Here is a 17620-nt window from a genome sequence, read left to right on the forward strand (position 1 = left end):
TAAGAAGATACTCATAGAAAGATTGATTTGCTCCAGGTTACAGAACTGATCAGTGGCCGAGCTGACAACAGAACCTTGGAAAACCCAATTTTTAAAAAATCCTTAGCAGGTCACTTGAAGGAGAAGATCATCACTAGTATCTGGCTTACCGACGAGCAAAGTAGTAGTGATGCAAAACTGTCAAAACAACACTGAAAAGCATATATCATTTGAATGAGACAGCAGGCAAAGGTGCTTACCTTTTCTACACAGTAGCTTGGCCTTGAACCATCTGGGAATGAATGGCTCTGTTGCTGAGCTACTTGATGTGTAAGTTTTGGAAACTGATGGACATGTACATCCAATGTCTGGGCTCCTGCAAATCGGCAGTAAAATAAGGTGCAAATGTTAGTATTTAGAATGTAACACACATTTATTCTAAGAATATCATCAAAATGTCTACCTTTTCCTATTATATTTCTATCTAACCGTATATATTATTGTGATATAAAATTTAGTTTCGGACAGGATTTGACAAAAGTCCACTTCCAATGGCAAACAGGACATTTTTCTAGTCTTGCCTACAAATTCCAGTATGCAAAATTAGATACATTCTAGAAATATAAAAATAAATGGAAGGACTATCAATTATTACTAATCAAATATTACTACAACTTACAAAGTTACTTTGCAACCATATATATTGTTTAAAAGGGTGCTTTCAATAAGAGTCTTCTAAAAGCACCAAAAAAGTAGGAAAAATATTAGTCTATGCTATAAATTTAGTAACCTAATTTAAAAACCTTTAAAATTTAAGTGTCAAAGTGGTTCTGAAGTCCAATTAATTTAATAAATTGGAAGAAATTTATAAGATTGCCTCTGAGTGAGATTTCTTTGTACCTGCTGCTTTCTGTGGATGCCCAAGGGCAACGGCAATCTCAGTGACAGAGATCTCAGTAAGAGGGAGTGTTGCAGCTCCTGCAGATGGTACAATTGTTGGTGGAACAGACATCACTGGAAGATTTGCCTGAGGAACTTGTGCTGCCTGAGGTGTTTGGATCTGGATCTGTCCTTGTGCTTGAAGCTGGGAAGCAGAAACAAGAATCTGAGCAGCAAGGAATCAGGATCAAAGAATATTAGTTGTTTTTCACTAGATCTTTGCAACATGACAATTATATGTTCAGAACCTGAATATAAAAGCTTTATCTAATCCACTGGAATCATTTTACATCTAGCTCTGTTGTGTTTGGGACCTTTTGGGGTTTTTTTAAATACGGTACACTTGAGGTTTGTAACAGTGGTGCTAGTCATGGTAACAGTGAGGGCTGCTCCAGGCCCAAATGCTGTTGACTGCAGGGAGCTGCTAATGTTGCAGTTCTTGCTGACAGGTCAGTTGCAATTTCTATTCTGTACTAACATTTAATTTTCCCACTTCTGCTGCACATATGATTTGTGCAAAGGTTTTCAGGTTCTGAGATAAAGATTTCATTCAATTATGGTTCTCTATCCTATTTAATTTAATAATAAAAATACTTTACACTTCTATAGTACCTTCCATCAGAAGTTCTCAAAGCACTTTACAGTTAATACTCACATCCCCTTGCTTAAAGGTAAATAAGTAATAATATCCTCATGCCATGCATGGGTAAGCTGAGATTCTAAATTGCTGTGGTGACTTGCCCCAGATATCACAGTGAGGGGCTGAGTTATGAAGAGAACCTTAGGAATCTGGGCATCTTGTCTCCTGTTCTAATCATTAGAGCACATTTAATGAACTATACTCAAACACTGTAACATCTTCAGATGAAGTGGGAAAGTACAGTTTTCTGAACAGCAGAGGACTTACTGAAAGAAAGTGTGTAATGCCAGTCAACAGTGAACCCTGTGACTAAGTAGGAAGAAATGTTGATTAACTTAGAAGCATTATGTTCATTATGTAGAAACATCATGAAAGCAGGCAAAGGAGGGCAGCTTAAAGTAATCAATGGGCATTCTCAAAAGTTCAGCCAGAGAAGAACAAAACCTCCAGCTCCACCCTTCCAGGCAAAATCAAGCTGGGGGGGGGGTCTTGAAAATCTGGTCACCAGAAGCATCAAACCGGCATGAATGCTCATGGTTTAAAACCATATAAACTACAAACAGTACAACAAAAATTTCCCACCAATTCCTTTTCTGTTGGCGAAGAAATACTAAGGAAAGGATTGGAGACATGTTTTTCTTAAAACATCCGTTCCTTGTAAGAGCTTTCCTACACTTTTTATTTGGACTGGAGTCTAAGGCTACATCTGCAGTACAAGCTAACGGCATGATTCCCCTGCTCATGTACACGCACTCACACTAGCTCTCATTCAACTAGTGCAAGTGTATATAGCAGTGTACTTTGTGCCTAGTACAAACCCTAGTAGGTATGTACTCATCACAGCTAAGCTGTGTCTCCACTGCTGCTACCAGTGCTATTTACACTCACACTAGCTCAATGAGAGCTCACGAGTATGTGTACAAGCCCAGGAATCACACGCCTAGCTTGTAGTGAAGATGTACCCAAAGTGTGTACCTGGGACTGAATCCGTGGGACTTGCACCTCAACTGCTTCTGTCTCCTGCTGCCCAGGAAGCTGGAAATGGACAGGTGTGACTGTTTTACTAAAAAGCTGAACTTCTGTTGGCTTGGCTATAAAAGGAAAAATATAGAAGACAATCTCTCATCAGAGTGTAAACTGACATTCTTCCCCTCCCATCTTCTTTTACTTAATAATTTGAAAATAACTAACACTTAAAATGCAAGTTTCTAGCAGTTTTATTTTCAGCAGCAGAATGTGAAAAAAACAGCGGTTACCTGACATAACCTGAGCCACTAAGGGCGTTTGGGTCTGCCATGTTGTCAGACTGGTGGTTACTATCGATGATGCTGCCACAGACATTCCTGCTTGAGAACCCTGAGTAGATGTTACAGTCACTAATTCTGTTGGAGCACTGGATGCTGCAGCTCTTTGTACCTGAGCTGTACTTGCACCTCCTGAAGCCTAGAAAGTGTTACACAAAGTAACAAAGTATCATGGTCAATTTATTCTAGAATATAAGGTGGTTGGTTTTTTTAAATATACAATACAAAGCATGATGTTTGACACATGCGCCTAGAGCCTGAGATAGACACAGTGAACAAGTATGAATGAATGAATAAATAAGTACATTTGATCTGTTCTTTGTGCTGAATGACATTTTCCATATAATAAAATCTAGCATGGGATAAAGACACAGGAATCTTGTCCATATTAATTATTTGACACCAATTTACACCTTTGAACAGCAAGGCTGTAATATTTAAGAGTTCAGAAGCAAAGGACAATATTTATCAGAATTTTCAATGGAAAATGCTAATTTTTTAGTGCAGGTGGCCTGTGACTGACCCAGCCAAAAGTTAACTAAAAGAATATACACCATCTCCAACCAGGGGGATTTTAGAGAACTCAAGACTGTGTACTCTGTTCGGCCGGGAATAATTAGCTGAACATTTCAAAGCTTTTTCAAAATGATATTGCTACACACAACAGCAAAAATGGATTGCTTCTGTACTGTTTCACAGATTTGAAATTTTCACTTAAAAAAGGGTACTGTTCATGCACTGTGTCTAATAACTACATTTAAAGGGTTTTATAAAGTAAATGTTTTTAAATTAACACTAGTGTTTCATTCACTTATTATTTCTTTTCCTATCATGTTGGATGTATCCCTGACTGGTGGAGATTAAAACCTCACAAGGGACTAGACTGGATGATCTAATAGGCACTTCTGCACATCTAACTGATTTGATCTGAGTTTAGAGCATCATCAACTTTCTCAGTTTAAGTGAAGACAAATGCACCTTTCTCGCCCAACCTGCTCATGCAACACAACACAAAGGGCCCAATCCTGCAATCAGATTTGCTAGCGCAGACTCCTGCAGCTATGTGGCACGCCACTGAAGTCAACTGAACTCTGTAAGGCCATAGGGATCAAGGCTTGCTAATCCAGTTGCAGGGCCGGGACCTAGAAGAGTGCATATCTCTGCACATATTAAGTGGAAAGATCCAAATTTCAGCTTTAGAGATATTTAGTTTCAACTAATCCTGCCAGGTTGGCTACCACAGTCTTTACTACTAACTGTGGCTGTTGCACCATCAGTTGTTCTTGTGGCTGAAGCTGGGCTTCTGCTTGCTGTTCAGCTAGCTGCTGCATTTAGAGTTAGCAAGCACACTGCTGCTGAGGCTCTGGGCCTGTCTGCTGTTCGGTCAAAGCCTAAAACAATAGGAGGTGGGGAAAATATTAATTGTTGCTACCTTTTTCCTTTTGCATTATAGTACTATTTGTTTGTTACAGCTCTTCACTGTAAAAATCCTGCTTTCTCCTGCTAAAGCCTGCAAAAGAGATATCCTGAAATGGGCCATTAGTTGTATGTACCAAAAATTGGATCAGAGGAGTTTGAATGACTTCATAAAAATATTGCAATACAACATGGTGCCTTTCTGCTTCTGATCTGGTATAATTTTGTGGACATTTTAAAAGCCACAAAGTCTGAAAAAGAAATGGATCTGGAATTAACATAGGTAGAAGAAATGCTGATACCTTTGATCTACTGGCAAATGGGGTTTAAATACTAACTCGCCCAGACAACTATCCAATGCCACGCACAGATGAACTATTAGAGAAACTGGGACGGGCCCAGTTCATCTCTACCTTGGACTTAACCAAGTGGTACTGGCAAGTACCGCTAGATGAATCCCCCAAGGAAAGGTCAGCCTTCACCACACGTCGGGCTGTATGAATTTAATGCACTCCCTTTCCGGCTGCGGAATGCACCCACCACCTTCCAAAGACTTGTAGATGGTCTCCTAGCGGGATTAGGAGAATATGCAGTTGCCTACCTTGATGATGTGGCCATATTTTCAGATTCCTGGGCAGAACACCTGGAACATCTACAAAAAGTCTTCGAGTGCATAAGGGAGGCAGGACTAACTGTTAAGGCTAAGAAGTGTCAAATAGGCCTAAACACAGTGACTTACCTTGGACACCACATGGGTCAAGGAACTATCAACCCCCTACAGGCCAAAGTGGATGCTATCCAAAAGTGGCCTGTCCCAAAGTCAAAAAAAGAGGTCCAATCCTTCTTAGGCTTGGCCGGTTATTACAGGCAATTTGTACCGCAATACAGCCAAATCGCAGCTGACAGAACTAACCAAAAACGAAACAGCCGAATGCCGTTCAGTGGACCGAAGAGTGTCAGAAGGCCTTTAACCAGCTTAAAGCAACACTCATGTCTGACCCTGTACTAAGTACCCCAGACTTTGACAAACCATTCCTAGTAACCACAGATGCATCCGAGCGTGGTGCGGGAGCAGTTTTAATGCAGAAAGGACCGGATCAAGAATTCCACCCTGTAGTGTTTCTCAGCAAGAAGCTGTCTGAGAGGGGAAGCAACTGGTCAGTCAGTGAAAAAGAATGTTACACCAAGCCACTGACTTTCCTGTTGAAAGATCCAGTGTGGACAGCTTTGAGAAGGTCTCAGATGGAGTGAAAGCTGTTAAGAAAGTTAAACAGTCCTATAACCAAGTGGCTTTGTTTGGCCAGCTTGTTGGGGAGACAAGGTTGTTGAGAAAGGAATGTCTCCATGTTAGTTCTGTAAGTGAACACTATGTGGCCCAGGTCAAGATGGGGGCTCTTAACCAAGAGAGCCCAAATTGCAGCCCTCCAGACTGGAGTGCTGGGAGAAGACCCGATCCCAGTTCGACCCCTGGGGGTTTTGGGGTGGCAAAAGGGCACAGGCTGCATAAACCTTCCCATATGCAGCATGCAAGTGCTATCAACCACCCCTGACATAAGGGAGGGCGTGAAACTGGAAGGGCCTGCTGTAACTCTCACCAAGGAATGGGAGAGATGCTGGGGCATCCATGGGAACGTTGGTGGGTTCGAACTTCTCCAGGTCACCGGCTAAAGTGACCCCGCTCAGGTCGGTCTCAAAGGTGATGAAGCAGCACTGTTCTTAATGTTTCCTCTGAATATTGTGGGGGTGCCTCAGTTTCCCCTATGCAGTTCTTAAGTATCTAGGTGGTGGGATAAGGGTGTATGATTGTTGCAGAGCCCTATAGGGCAGGTGTGTGCAGGGGTCTGGACACAGAGAATGGCCGACTCCCTGTTTCCTGGCAACTGATGGCCAGGCCCTTCCCCCCTGCAAGGGGAGAGCTAAAGGGTTGGAGAACAAAGGAATCAGGTGACCTCCTGGCCCGGGAAAGAGATAAAGCCCAGAGGAGGAGGGGCTGGACAGAGTTTTCAGTTGGGGGCTGGCTGGGGACGAGGAGTGAAGTGCAGACGTGGTTGTCTGGCTCACTGCCCCCCAAAATGGACCCAGCTGAGGGGTCCCGTTCTCTGCACCTACAAAGCTGTGTTTTAGATCATGTTCCTGTCGTCTAATAAACCTCTGTTTTACTGGCTGGCTGACTGTCACGTCTGACTGCGGAGTTGGGGTGCATGACCCTCTGGCTTCCCCAGGACCCCACCTGGGTGGACTCACTGTGGGACGCGCACAGGGGGGCAGAGGATGCTGAATGCTCCGAGGTCAGACCCAGGAAGGTGGAAGCTGTGTGAGCTATGTGTCCTGAAGACAGGCTGCTCACAGAAAGGAGACTTCCCCAGAGTCCTGACTGGCTTCACTGGGAGCAGTTCCAGAGCATCGCCCGGGGACTCTGTGACAACTGGTGGGATAAGGGTGTATGATCGTTGTAGAGCCCTAGAAGGCAGGTGTGTGCAGGGGTCTGGACACAGAGAATGGCCGACACCCTGTTTCCTGGCAATTGATAGCCTGGCCCTTCCCCTCTGCAAGGTGAGAGCTAAAGGGTTGAAGACAAAGAAATCAGGTGACCTCCTGGCCCGGGAAAGGGACAAAGCCCAGAGGAATTAACATAGGTGGAAGAAATGCTGATACCTTTGATCTACTGGCAAATGGGGTTTAAATACTCTACACTGCTATAGAATGATTTTGAAATGTCCATGAAAAATATGAATTTTCCACAACCCATTTAAATGTTGCTTATACAAATAATACATACATAAAGCACATGATGACATTACAGAATAAAGTAAACTTCTAGAGTGAGAGAACGTACCTTTTGCTCTTTTGACATAGACTCTGTACAGCAGAATGCAGCGTGAATCATGGAGGATGGCTTATCATAGTTATTTCTACTGGAAGTAAATATGATATAGTTTAAATAGCTGATTTTTGAAAGGCTCTATAAAAACCTCCAGGAACAGAAAATCTTGCATCATGACTAATAGCTTGTGAATAAGAAAAGATTTGAGCACTGAGAATTAGGTCCTCTCTCCCTTTACTACTTAATTCTATCTACTTCTGGGCCCTAGACTTTGTGGTTATCTACACACTTGCACAAGTTTAGTTAAACTAGTTTAGTTAAAGCAGTGCGAACACAAGTAGACATACTCTATTGCAGAGGCCCCCAAACTGTGGGGTTTCAGAGTAACAGCCGTGTTAGTCTGTATTCGCAAAAAGAAAAGGAGTACTTGTGGCACCTTAGAGACTAACCAATTTATTTGAGCATGAGCTTTCGTGAGTTACAGCTCACTTCATCGGATGCATACCGTGGAAACTGCAGCAGACATTATATACACACAGAGATCATGAAACAATACCTCCGCCCACCCCACTGTCCTGCTGGTAATAGCTTATCTAAAGTGATCATCAAGTTGGGCCATTCCAGCACAAATCCAGGTTTTCTCACCCTCCGCCCCCCCCACAAACTCACTCTCCTGCTGGTAATAGCCCATCCAAAGTGACAACTCTGTTCACAATGTGTATGATAAACAAAGGTGGGCCATTTCCTGCACAAATCCAGGTTCTCTCACCCTCCTCCAAAAACCACACACACAAACTCACTCTCCTGCTGGTAATAGCTTATCCAAAGTGACCACTCTCCCTACAATGTGCATGATAATCAAGGTGGGCCATTTCCAGCACAAATCCAGGTTTTCTCACCCCCCAACCCCCATACACACACAAACTCACTCTCCTGCTGGTAATAGCTTATCCAAAGTGACCACTCTCCCTACAATGTGCATGATAATCAAGGTGGGCCATTTCCAGCACAAATCCAGGTTTTCTCACCCCCCAACCCCCATACACACACAAACTCACTCTCCTGCTGGTAATAGCTCATCCAAAGTGACCACTCTCCCTACAATGTACATGGTAATCCAGGTGAGCCATTTCCAGCACAAATCCAGGCTCTCTCACCCCCCCTCCCCTTTTTTTTCCCAGGGACACACACACACAAACTCACTCTCCTGCTGGCAATAGCTCATCCAAACTGACCACTCTCCAAGTTTAAATCCAAGTTTAACCAGAACGTCTGGGGGGGGGGGGGGGGGTGGTAGGAAAAAACAAGGGGAAATAGGCTACCTTGCATAATGACTTAGCCACTCCCAGTCTCTATTTAAGCCTAAATTAATAGTATCCAATTTGCAAATGAATTCCAATTCAGCAGTTTCTCGCTGGAGTCTGGATTTGAAGTTTTTTTGTTTTAAGATAGCGACCTTCATGTCTGTAATCGCGTGACCAGAGAGATTGAAGTGTTCTCCGACTGGTTTATGAATGTTATAATTCTTGACATCTGATTTGTGTCCATTTATTCTTTTACGTAGAGACTGTCCAGTTTGACCAATGTAAATGGCAGAGTGCAAACTGTGGGGTGCGCCCCTGTATGGGGGCTCAGAGGAATGTTTGGGGGAGACATGGGTGGTGGGGGCCAGGCCAGCCCCCACAGCGGACAGGGAGAGAACAACACCCAGCCCTGCTCCACTCCCAGCTCTGGCACCATCCCCAGCAATGACCCCCAACTGCGGCTCTCCATCTGACCCCAGCCCCTGACCCCAGACTCACCCCCAGCTGCGGCCCCTTTACCCTGTCCATGCTCCTAGTTCTGGGGGGATGCAGACAGGGCGGGGGGGGGGGGCATTACCCTGAAAAGTTTGGGCACCACTGCTCTATTGGTTTAAAACTGGTTATATCGGTTTACCTTGCCCTGAACCTATATAAAGGAAGTTTAAATCTACTTAAGAGCTTGTCTAGATGAACAGTTAGTGTGCAGCAAGCTGGGGTGAAAGACCACAGCATGCCAGCCTGTTGCACACTAAGGGCTTGTCTACACTTGAAACGCTACAGCAGCACAGCAGTTGCACTGCAGCTGTAGTGCTTCAGTGTATACATTACTGATACCAACGGGAAGCTTCTCCCATCAGCATAAGTAATCCACCCCACTCTCCCCAAGAGGCTGTAGCTAAACTGATGGAAGAATTCTTCTAGTGCTGTCTATGGCGGGGGTTGGTCAGTTTAACTACAGAGCTCAGTGCGTGGACTTTTCACAACTCTGAGGAACACAGCTGAGTCAACCTAACTTTTAGTGTAGACCAGGCCTAATTCTTGGTGTGACCCTGCATGATTTATCCTATTGATGCATGCTAGAAGTTCCCTGGTGCGCTTTATACACTGCTGTTTGAAACAGCAATAGGTGAAATGTACTAGGAATCGTCTAGAGCGCAGGTACCATGCAGCCAGTGCACAGCAGGCTGGAGCAATGTAGATTTACACACACACACACACAGTTTGTCCAGACATGCCTTAAGAGTGTCCATACACAAAGTATCAAAAAAAAAAAAATCACACCTTTAGTTAAACTGATGCATCTGTGTGCATAGACTAGGCTTTGTTTGATGTCTACAAGGTTCAAAAGAGACGACAAAAGACTAAATAAGGACTGGAGTTCAGATTTACACCCTAATCCTGATCTATATCCTGCCCATCATCTTCCCATTCTCCCTTCCTATCAAACATAAAAGTGAAAATCAGCTATTGTTTTTGGATGTCCTAAAAATAATTGATCCAGGTTGCCAAAATACAGCAATTATTATTGATCCAGGTTGCCAAAAATACAGTAACAATGAGGTTTCTCCAATAACCTTCTTTTACAGCAATTCAGACTTCCCCCTCTCTTGATGAGCAGAAGTTGTAGGACTGTGGCTCTCAAGTAACAGTCATGCTATAGCATGTGCAGAGACACTGGAAATCCTTGGAAGGAATTCTGTCTGACCCAAACACACTGCAGCAAGAGTTCTGCCACCCTTTCAACAGATGCAACATGCACTCCAGTCCTTGCCTGGCTAGTTCTGATGGCTAGATATCCTTTTCAGAGTAGCTAGATGTGTGAAGTGCCCAGTTTATATCAATGGCCTTTAAATCTGAAATATGAAGATAACAGTGTTGATGTTTAAGCTGGCAACTATTTCACTGCTGATCATTTTAGCTGAACCAAACTATAGTGCTTATCCCAGTCTTAAAATCGCCTCTCATGCTTCTGCATGTGCCAAAAGACCCAGTGGTCCCGACCCATCTAACAAAACTTCCAACTTCCCTTTTCACTGTTGTTCTACTTTGTCCTCAGTTATACCTGTTGTACCCCATAGTTCAGATTTTGGCCTCACTAAGGTTAGAACAACCCTAGTTATACCACAATGGGATGGCACGGGTGTGGTAGAGCGCACAATTCAATCTGCAGACCTTCTTACTGGATATGATGCATGACATGTAAAGAACCCAGTTTGGCTCTAAAAGCTCATTGTAAGTTTGCAGGTTGTCGGTCCTAAAAAAAATGGACAAATCAATGAATTTCACAATGCCATTTTTAAAGAGTCACTCTTAGGGTGGGACCATAGTTGCAGAGTTTTATGCAGGTCTCATTACCCAAAAGGATGGTAGCCATATTGCTGGGATTAAGAGGGGCATAAAGGAGATAACTAATCAGTGGGGCATGCCCACCTCACCATTCATACAGCTAGCTGGAGGTGCAATTGAGACATTACAACTTCTGAAGCATGATTTGGATTCTTCAGGAAGGTAATCATGCCCAAACTGAAATTCACAAGAATATCTGTGGAATCAGAATGCCTTTGACAAGTATAATGGAATTGTCTGTGTGTGTTTGCATCACTCTTTCGCTCTCTCTCTCTCTCTCTCTCTCTCTCTCTCTCTCTCACACACACACACAGAGAATATCATTCTCAACATCATTTTTATCAGATTTAAAACATGTAAATGATATGGGCTTTAAGTAAACATACAGAGGTTTAACTGAGGGACTTCTTCTTCTTGCTATCTTTTTCATTAAATCAAAGTGACTCATGTAAAGTTGGGTGTGTGCAGCATTCGGGTCTTCAGCATAGATATGTCTGGCACAAACAGGGTGACTACTGATGTTCTGAAATAAAAATAGCATCAGATGATAAATGTCATAATTCACCACTGTAATATCTCAAAAATTATGGTTTATATTAAACCGGACTCTGACACATTCTAATTCAATTTTTTGCCACTTGAAGAAACTAAAAAGAAATAACTGCCTTGTCATTTTTGTTTTAAAATTTACCAACAAATCTGTTATTAAATAGTCACTTCTATAGCGCTTTTCACCATCAGGGAATTTTGGAAATGTCAGTTAAACCTGAAAATACCATGTAATTTCCTAATTTTACAGATAGAAAACTGAGTCAAAAGACATGAAGTGACTTGTATAAGGTCATTCATCAAGTGAGTGTCAGAGCAAGGAATAACATATATGAGTTTTGTTCCCAATGATCAGACCGTGTTTCTTTTTCTGGGGGGAAAAACATATTTGCATAAATAATAAGCTCATATCTGTGGTTCCTCTCTTACTCTATGGACTCAAGAAATGTTTTTATAATAATAGGTGTGTGCATTGTCTCTCTCTCTCTTCTCTTATAACTCAACTTCTCTTAACTGTTAAGTTTGTAATAATCACTGGATTATCTCCCTGACATGATTGCAAAGAGGTAAATCCTTTATATTGATGAAAGAAAGTTAGGAACTTAATTTTTTTTAAACTTGTGGTTTACTATATAGTGCAAAATTAAGTTTAAAATTTGTTTTATTTGATATCGTCAGGTGTAAACTCTCTCTGAAAACCACACTCATAACTAGTTTTTGCTTTCTCCTTTAGATGACCTTCAAAATCAGTCATAAAACAGAAGACGTTACAATATTTCAGTTTTATTTTTTGCACACTATAGTTATAGCCAATTAACAGCAATGCTTCTAAATTGCACAGATATTTCAGTGAGCCTCACTTATGACTCAATGTTGGTATGTGATAAAGTCTGATAATTTGAGTCCAAAGAATCACTTCCAGAAAGATACGACTAATCCAGGAGGCACTCATTAGAGTTGACCCAAAGAATTAATGATTTAACACTAACACGTTTGCCTCTACACTGTAGAGAAGCAAGAGCTGAGTGAAATATTTTTGGCAAATAGTAAACATTTGCCAAAAAATGCATTTGGGGGACAGGGAGCTCAAACTATTTGTGAATTCAGGTCAAATTCAGCAAATAGTTTCAACCAAAAAAAACTGAAAAAAATTGGAAACATCGACATCTCATTTTGACAATATTGATTTAACACATCATTTCAACAATACTGATTTGATTTGACATTCAAAATATTTCATTTGGCTCAACAAAAGAATGTTTTTGTTCTTTCATTTAGGTGAGGAAAACAAAACAAATTTAGTTGTGGTTAGAAACTAAATCTTTTTTCTGATTTTTTGGTGTGACTACCAAATATAAAATAAATTATTCGTTTAGCTCTAATTAAGATGTATACAAACAGAATTTACTACTGTGCTGTAACTTGTTTCACTGACAAACTCTAAAATCAGTCTGCTCTTCTCTACAAATTATTCTCATTTTATTCCAGGATGTCTGTTTCAATCCATAATTAATGACAGAGAATCAGGCTTTGGTGAAGACTGAACCGCTATTGCTTGGATCAAATGGAAGTACCCAGTTGATAAGTGAAAGTTATAATCTACACCACAGTATCAAAGTTAATTCAGATTTTTTAAATTCTTCCTTAATATCAGATGTAATCACAATCATTTATTTTGTTAATCTATATATTCTGTACTCTGTTACACCACTGTAATCTATTCAAACTAGGCAGTCAAAGTAGGCATGTAAAATGTTGTCCAGTATTAGTGGAATACATTTTGTAAATTTATTTAATGTGATATATTAAACATACTCCATATTGATTGTCTGGTGTGAGAAATGTGTATAATGCTTGCCAATAGACCATGGTATACAGAATTTTGCAGTATATGCTTGCTGAACACTAGGGCAGTTTTACAATAAATCAAGCAAAATGCTGTACAGTCTACAATGAAAACTGAATAAATTGGTGCCCCTAGTGTTTTAAAGGAATGCACAATTCAATTTAAACTCACCTTTCCTTCTTCTCTTGGAATAACAACATTTTCATACCGATTTTGGCATTGTTTTGGTGAGTGATAAACTTGGCTATAGGAGTTAACAAGGTCACTAACAAGATCCCAATTGAGTGTGTGCACCGGTGACATAATGGCAAGATTTGAAGGATGCTCCAGTAATTGTTTCACTGCCTAGAAAAGAAGAAGGTATAAGACTCAGGATGACACCACTAATACTACAAAGTGTAAAGTAAATGTTTTGTGTGTGTGGATGTCACCAAATTAATTAGACTTCACAGATGCTGGAAATAACTTTGGAGAGAGAAAGTCAGAGAAAAGTTATTTCTGGAGCCAATAAACAAACTATAGTTAAAAGTAAAAAACCCCAAAATCCCAATAATGGAACAGAAGGACTTTGTTACTTGTAGCAGCACCCAGTCTTCACTGATCAGCCACTCAGGATTGTCCTGCCCAGCAGCTGCCTCAGCAGCTGGTTTGACAACAACAGGCAAAGGTTTTGCAAAATATGTTTGCTGTTTCAGCAGGATGGTCTTCTGCTCATTGACCTTTCGACGCATTTTCAACGTTCTTGGAGTCCCTCGGTGAAACAGTGACCGAGGAGGAATAGCCACCTCTCCATGACGATGTTTATTCCTCCGACCTGCAGCTATCAGTGGAAAGAGGGGACCTTTTCAGTGAAAGGATGGGTGGAACTTTGTTAAAGCAAAAAATCCATAACAAAAAGATGACTATACCAGTCATCTGGCTCTACTGGAGAAGTGTTCACAATCCTGTGTTTTGCATGTAAAAAGGTGTCTACCTCCAATTTATTGTCAACTATAAATAAATTTAATAAGACCAGTGATTTCTAATTTAACTCTTCTATCATAATAGCTTTGACTTCCTTTAAATATTACTACACCACAGCTACTATAGTTTTTCACTTTCATTTTTACTGTAGTTTAGATAATGTACTGAATGTGGTTCTCAAGACAGGAAATAAGTCTAATTGGGGCTGGGGGGGGGGAAGAATAACACAGGTTTCACCGCTCAGTTCCTGTTAATTTCATTCATTTCTATTTCAGTTCAGAGAATACAAAAGGTTAAGACTTCTGGCACACAATTTTCAAAAGGCACTCCACCCTGTCTCTAAGTCAGCACTCAAAATCATTCACATATATAAAAAAAATCTAATTTGCTTAGAGAAATGGTATACAAACACCCTAATCTTTGGGTTTGAACATATAAATGTTTTTTAAAATTTGGCCACTTGAGATTGTAAATAAAATGGAAAATTTCACAAAGAAATAAATAAGGAAAAGCTACCAGGTGGATCCATTCTGAATTGCTTACTCTCCTTTCTGGCAAACAAAGGGGGCAGCTTAGACTCTGAAATTGGTGTGGAATCATACATCAGACACATAACAGAATCAATGTAGACGTTATCGTGATCTGAAGGCAGAGTAAGGGGAGTCCAAATCTGCAAAAAACACAGATATATGTCATCATGATTGATTAACTAACTGAAGATAGGTTTATTTCCTCTTCAAAAAAAGTTACTGACTTACTGACATTCTTTCTATTTGTCCATCTGGGTCTTCACAGACATACTCCTGTACAGGAAAGATACAACTCTTAATGACAGGTTTCAGAGTAGCAGCCGTGTTAGTCTGTATTCGCAAAAAGAAAAGGAGTACTTGTGGCACCTTAGAAGCTAACAAATTTATTTGAGCATAAGCTTTCGTGAGCTACAGCTCACTTCATCGGATGCAATAAACAAACTATGCATCCGATGAAGTGAGCTGTAGCTCACGAAAGCTGATGCTCAAATAAATTTGTGAGTCTCTAAGGTGCCACAAGTACTCCTTTTCTTTTTACAACTCTTAATGATACCAGTGAAGAGATCCCAACATTTACAAACAAGCAGCTAACAATGAATAGGTATAGTTACAATAACTATAGTAAATATATTTAATTTTGTAGTAAATGTAACTAAGTGCATTAATGAAAAAGATCAGCTTCAAGGTGCAGCACACTATCACTCCCAGACGCTAAGTGCTTTCATCTCCTCCTGCTTCTCCTCTGCCCTCCTCTCTCTCGAGCTCCCACTTTTTGCTTAGCACTGCCAACAATGCCAGATGTCAAGACAAATCAGCCTATGGACTTGCTGTTTTTTTCCCCCAAACAGAAACCATCAATTCTTCAAAATTAGGATAGATTAGGGTCACTTCTGTGGACAAGACTACAACCTAGAGTTAAAGGATACAAGGTGGGAGCCAGTGTAACAGGTACCACCAACTCACTCTTAAATGCACCACTGATCATCACAAATACATAATTTCATGACAGACGAGGACTAAGGTTACTTTGAAATTACCATGTTATATGCATCTTGCCTGGTGTAGGTTAGGAGCTCTTCCTCTTCTTCCAACTGCATTTTATCTTCCTTTTCCCTCAGTTCTTTGATATGATTGAGTTCCCACTCTCTGTTTGCAGTTTTCGACTTCTTTAACAGGGAAATTCAGTACAATTAAATTAAGCTTTACAGCATTGCAATCTCAGAAAGTAACTGCCTAGCTTTTCACAAAAAATTAAATGATATTTAAAAGTGGATTGCCACATATGTGGATATAACTAAGGAATGGATGTATTTATTGACATGACAGCATAGTGGTACGAAGAGTTTACTAAGATCAACCTGCATTCTCATGGAGTAAGACAGGAAATGCCAGGACACAGAAACAAACCTACCACGCCATCCATATACACAAAACTTATTTTAGCAAGGGATAAAATGCTCACTAAGTCTTTTTCGTCCTATTTAGTCTTTTTTTTTTAATGTAATATTAAGCACAACCATTTTAAACAAAGCTTCAGTGACAAGAGTTCCAGTAGTATTTTTCTAATTTATTTATTTATTCAGCGTGTGCCAAGCGATGGCATCTTCAGTGGCATGATGCAGTTCTTCTAGGCCACCTAGTCAGTGGGCATTCATCGACAATGTGTGTCACCGTCTGTATTGCGCCACAGCTGCACAAAGGGCTGTCACGAAAGCCTCAGCGATACTGGTTACCAATTTTATAATGGTATATTCCCAGTAGTGAAATGTATTTCCTTACCTCATTGACTTTCTGCTTTCCCTGATCATTGTTTTCAGGAAATAATTCCAAGTAATTCAAAGCATACTTTTCAATCGGCGTCAGCTGTTTAGGAAAACACATTTTCACATACCGCTAGTTATTTAGGTTTATAATTAAAATACAAACCTATTTTACCAGTTATTTAGGAAAAAGACTATTATTTATTTCTGATGCACAAAAAGGTAGCATGATCTGATGATCAGAACATAGACCTGAGGGCCAAAAATTCCCAAGTTCTAGTCCTAGCGCTGTTACTGACTCTCAATATGGCCAGGGATAGGCCTGAATATCTTGGTCTCCATTTTGCATTCTGAAAAATGAAGGTAATACCACCTGAATACTGTAAAGAAGCCCTAATTGCTTTCCAGTAAGCAGGATATTAACTCTCTGTTTAATCTCTGCACGGGGGTCCGTAGAGCAACAAGGAGGCAGGGATGGGAAATGAAGGCCCAATCAGACTAAGGAAATAGAGGAAACTCTAAAAATAGCTAACTTGATAATTAGGAGGAAGATAGAGGGTTGCACATACATCTGGGAAAGTGCTGGGCTGTTGCTTTCTGGTTAAGTAAAACCATTTACTTTTACCCCAGAGCACTCACTCTCTCAAGAGAAAACTTGCTGACTGAAAAGTTTGTGTTGATGGCCCAATAGATTGGCATAACTAGCTCAGACTATCACCCAAGGCTTTGCAATTAATTTGATGCCAGTGAGGTGATGTTAGGGTACTTCAATAAAATTCTGTTTCATTACCACACAGGAAGTTATTTTCAAATGTTTCCAAAGGTTAGACATAAAAGTAAGAGACATAATTCTACCAGATCCATAATGTCAGCCAATTCCTCTAACTGTGACGGAGCCTTAATACTTCTTGGACAGCATAACTCTGAAGTTACTTCAGTTCTTGACTCAATTCTTGCCTCTTGTGCATATTTTCCAAGATCCTCTTTTCTCTGTTCAACACTAAGAGCCTTGTGAAAATATTAAAAACATTATAAGAAAAAATAGAGTGTGTGATTGTAGTAAAAAGTTACATTGGAATTGGACTTTACTCTCAATTTTAGAAAAGTAAACACTTATGAGAATGTTAGCTGAATATAAAGCCATTTGTCATTTGAGTCAATGAACAAAGCCAGGAATAGGGCAATAGCACAACTGCAGAAATAAAGAACTGGTGATGTGC

General features: G+C 40.7%; 1 protein-coding gene across 11 annotated transcripts in view; it reads right to left on the bottom strand.

Moving 5' to 3' along the window:
- The window catches only part of LOC125623191 (E1A-binding protein p400), a 56531-nt gene that overhangs the window by 1248 nt on the left and 37663 nt on the right, over positions 1-17620 (bottom strand). For 7 of the 11 annotated variants that reach the window (XM_075119998.1, XM_048822151.2, XM_075119994.1 and 4 more), the window contains 13 exons: positions 17256-17408; positions 16420-16503; positions 15678-15806; positions 14869-14913; positions 14627-14780; positions 13723-13967; positions 13319-13492; positions 11139-11275; positions 7115-7193; positions 2815-3001; positions 2534-2649; positions 880-1063; positions 240-355 (listed from right to left, as the gene is read on the bottom strand). In XM_075119998.1, coding sequence (XP_074976099.1) covers positions 240-355; positions 880-1063; positions 2534-2649; positions 2815-3001; positions 7115-7193; positions 11139-11275; positions 13319-13492; positions 13723-13967; positions 14627-14780; positions 14869-14913; positions 15678-15806; positions 16420-16503; positions 17256-17408 — 1803 coding nt within the window. Of the gene's footprint in view, positions 1-239; positions 356-879; positions 1064-2533; positions 2650-2814; positions 3002-7114; positions 7194-11138; positions 11276-13318; positions 13493-13722; positions 13968-14626; positions 14781-14868; positions 14914-15677; positions 15807-16419; positions 16504-17255; positions 17409-17620 lie in introns of those variants that run through there. The other 4 variants (XM_075119996.1, XM_075119999.1, XM_075119995.1 and 1 more) reach the window with 4 other exon arrangements.

This window comes from Caretta caretta, chromosome 15, assembly GCF_965140235.1.
Source record: "Caretta caretta isolate rCarCar2 chromosome 15, rCarCar1.hap1, whole genome shotgun sequence".
Lineage (NCBI taxonomy): Eukaryota > Metazoa > Chordata > Testudines > Cheloniidae > Caretta > Caretta caretta.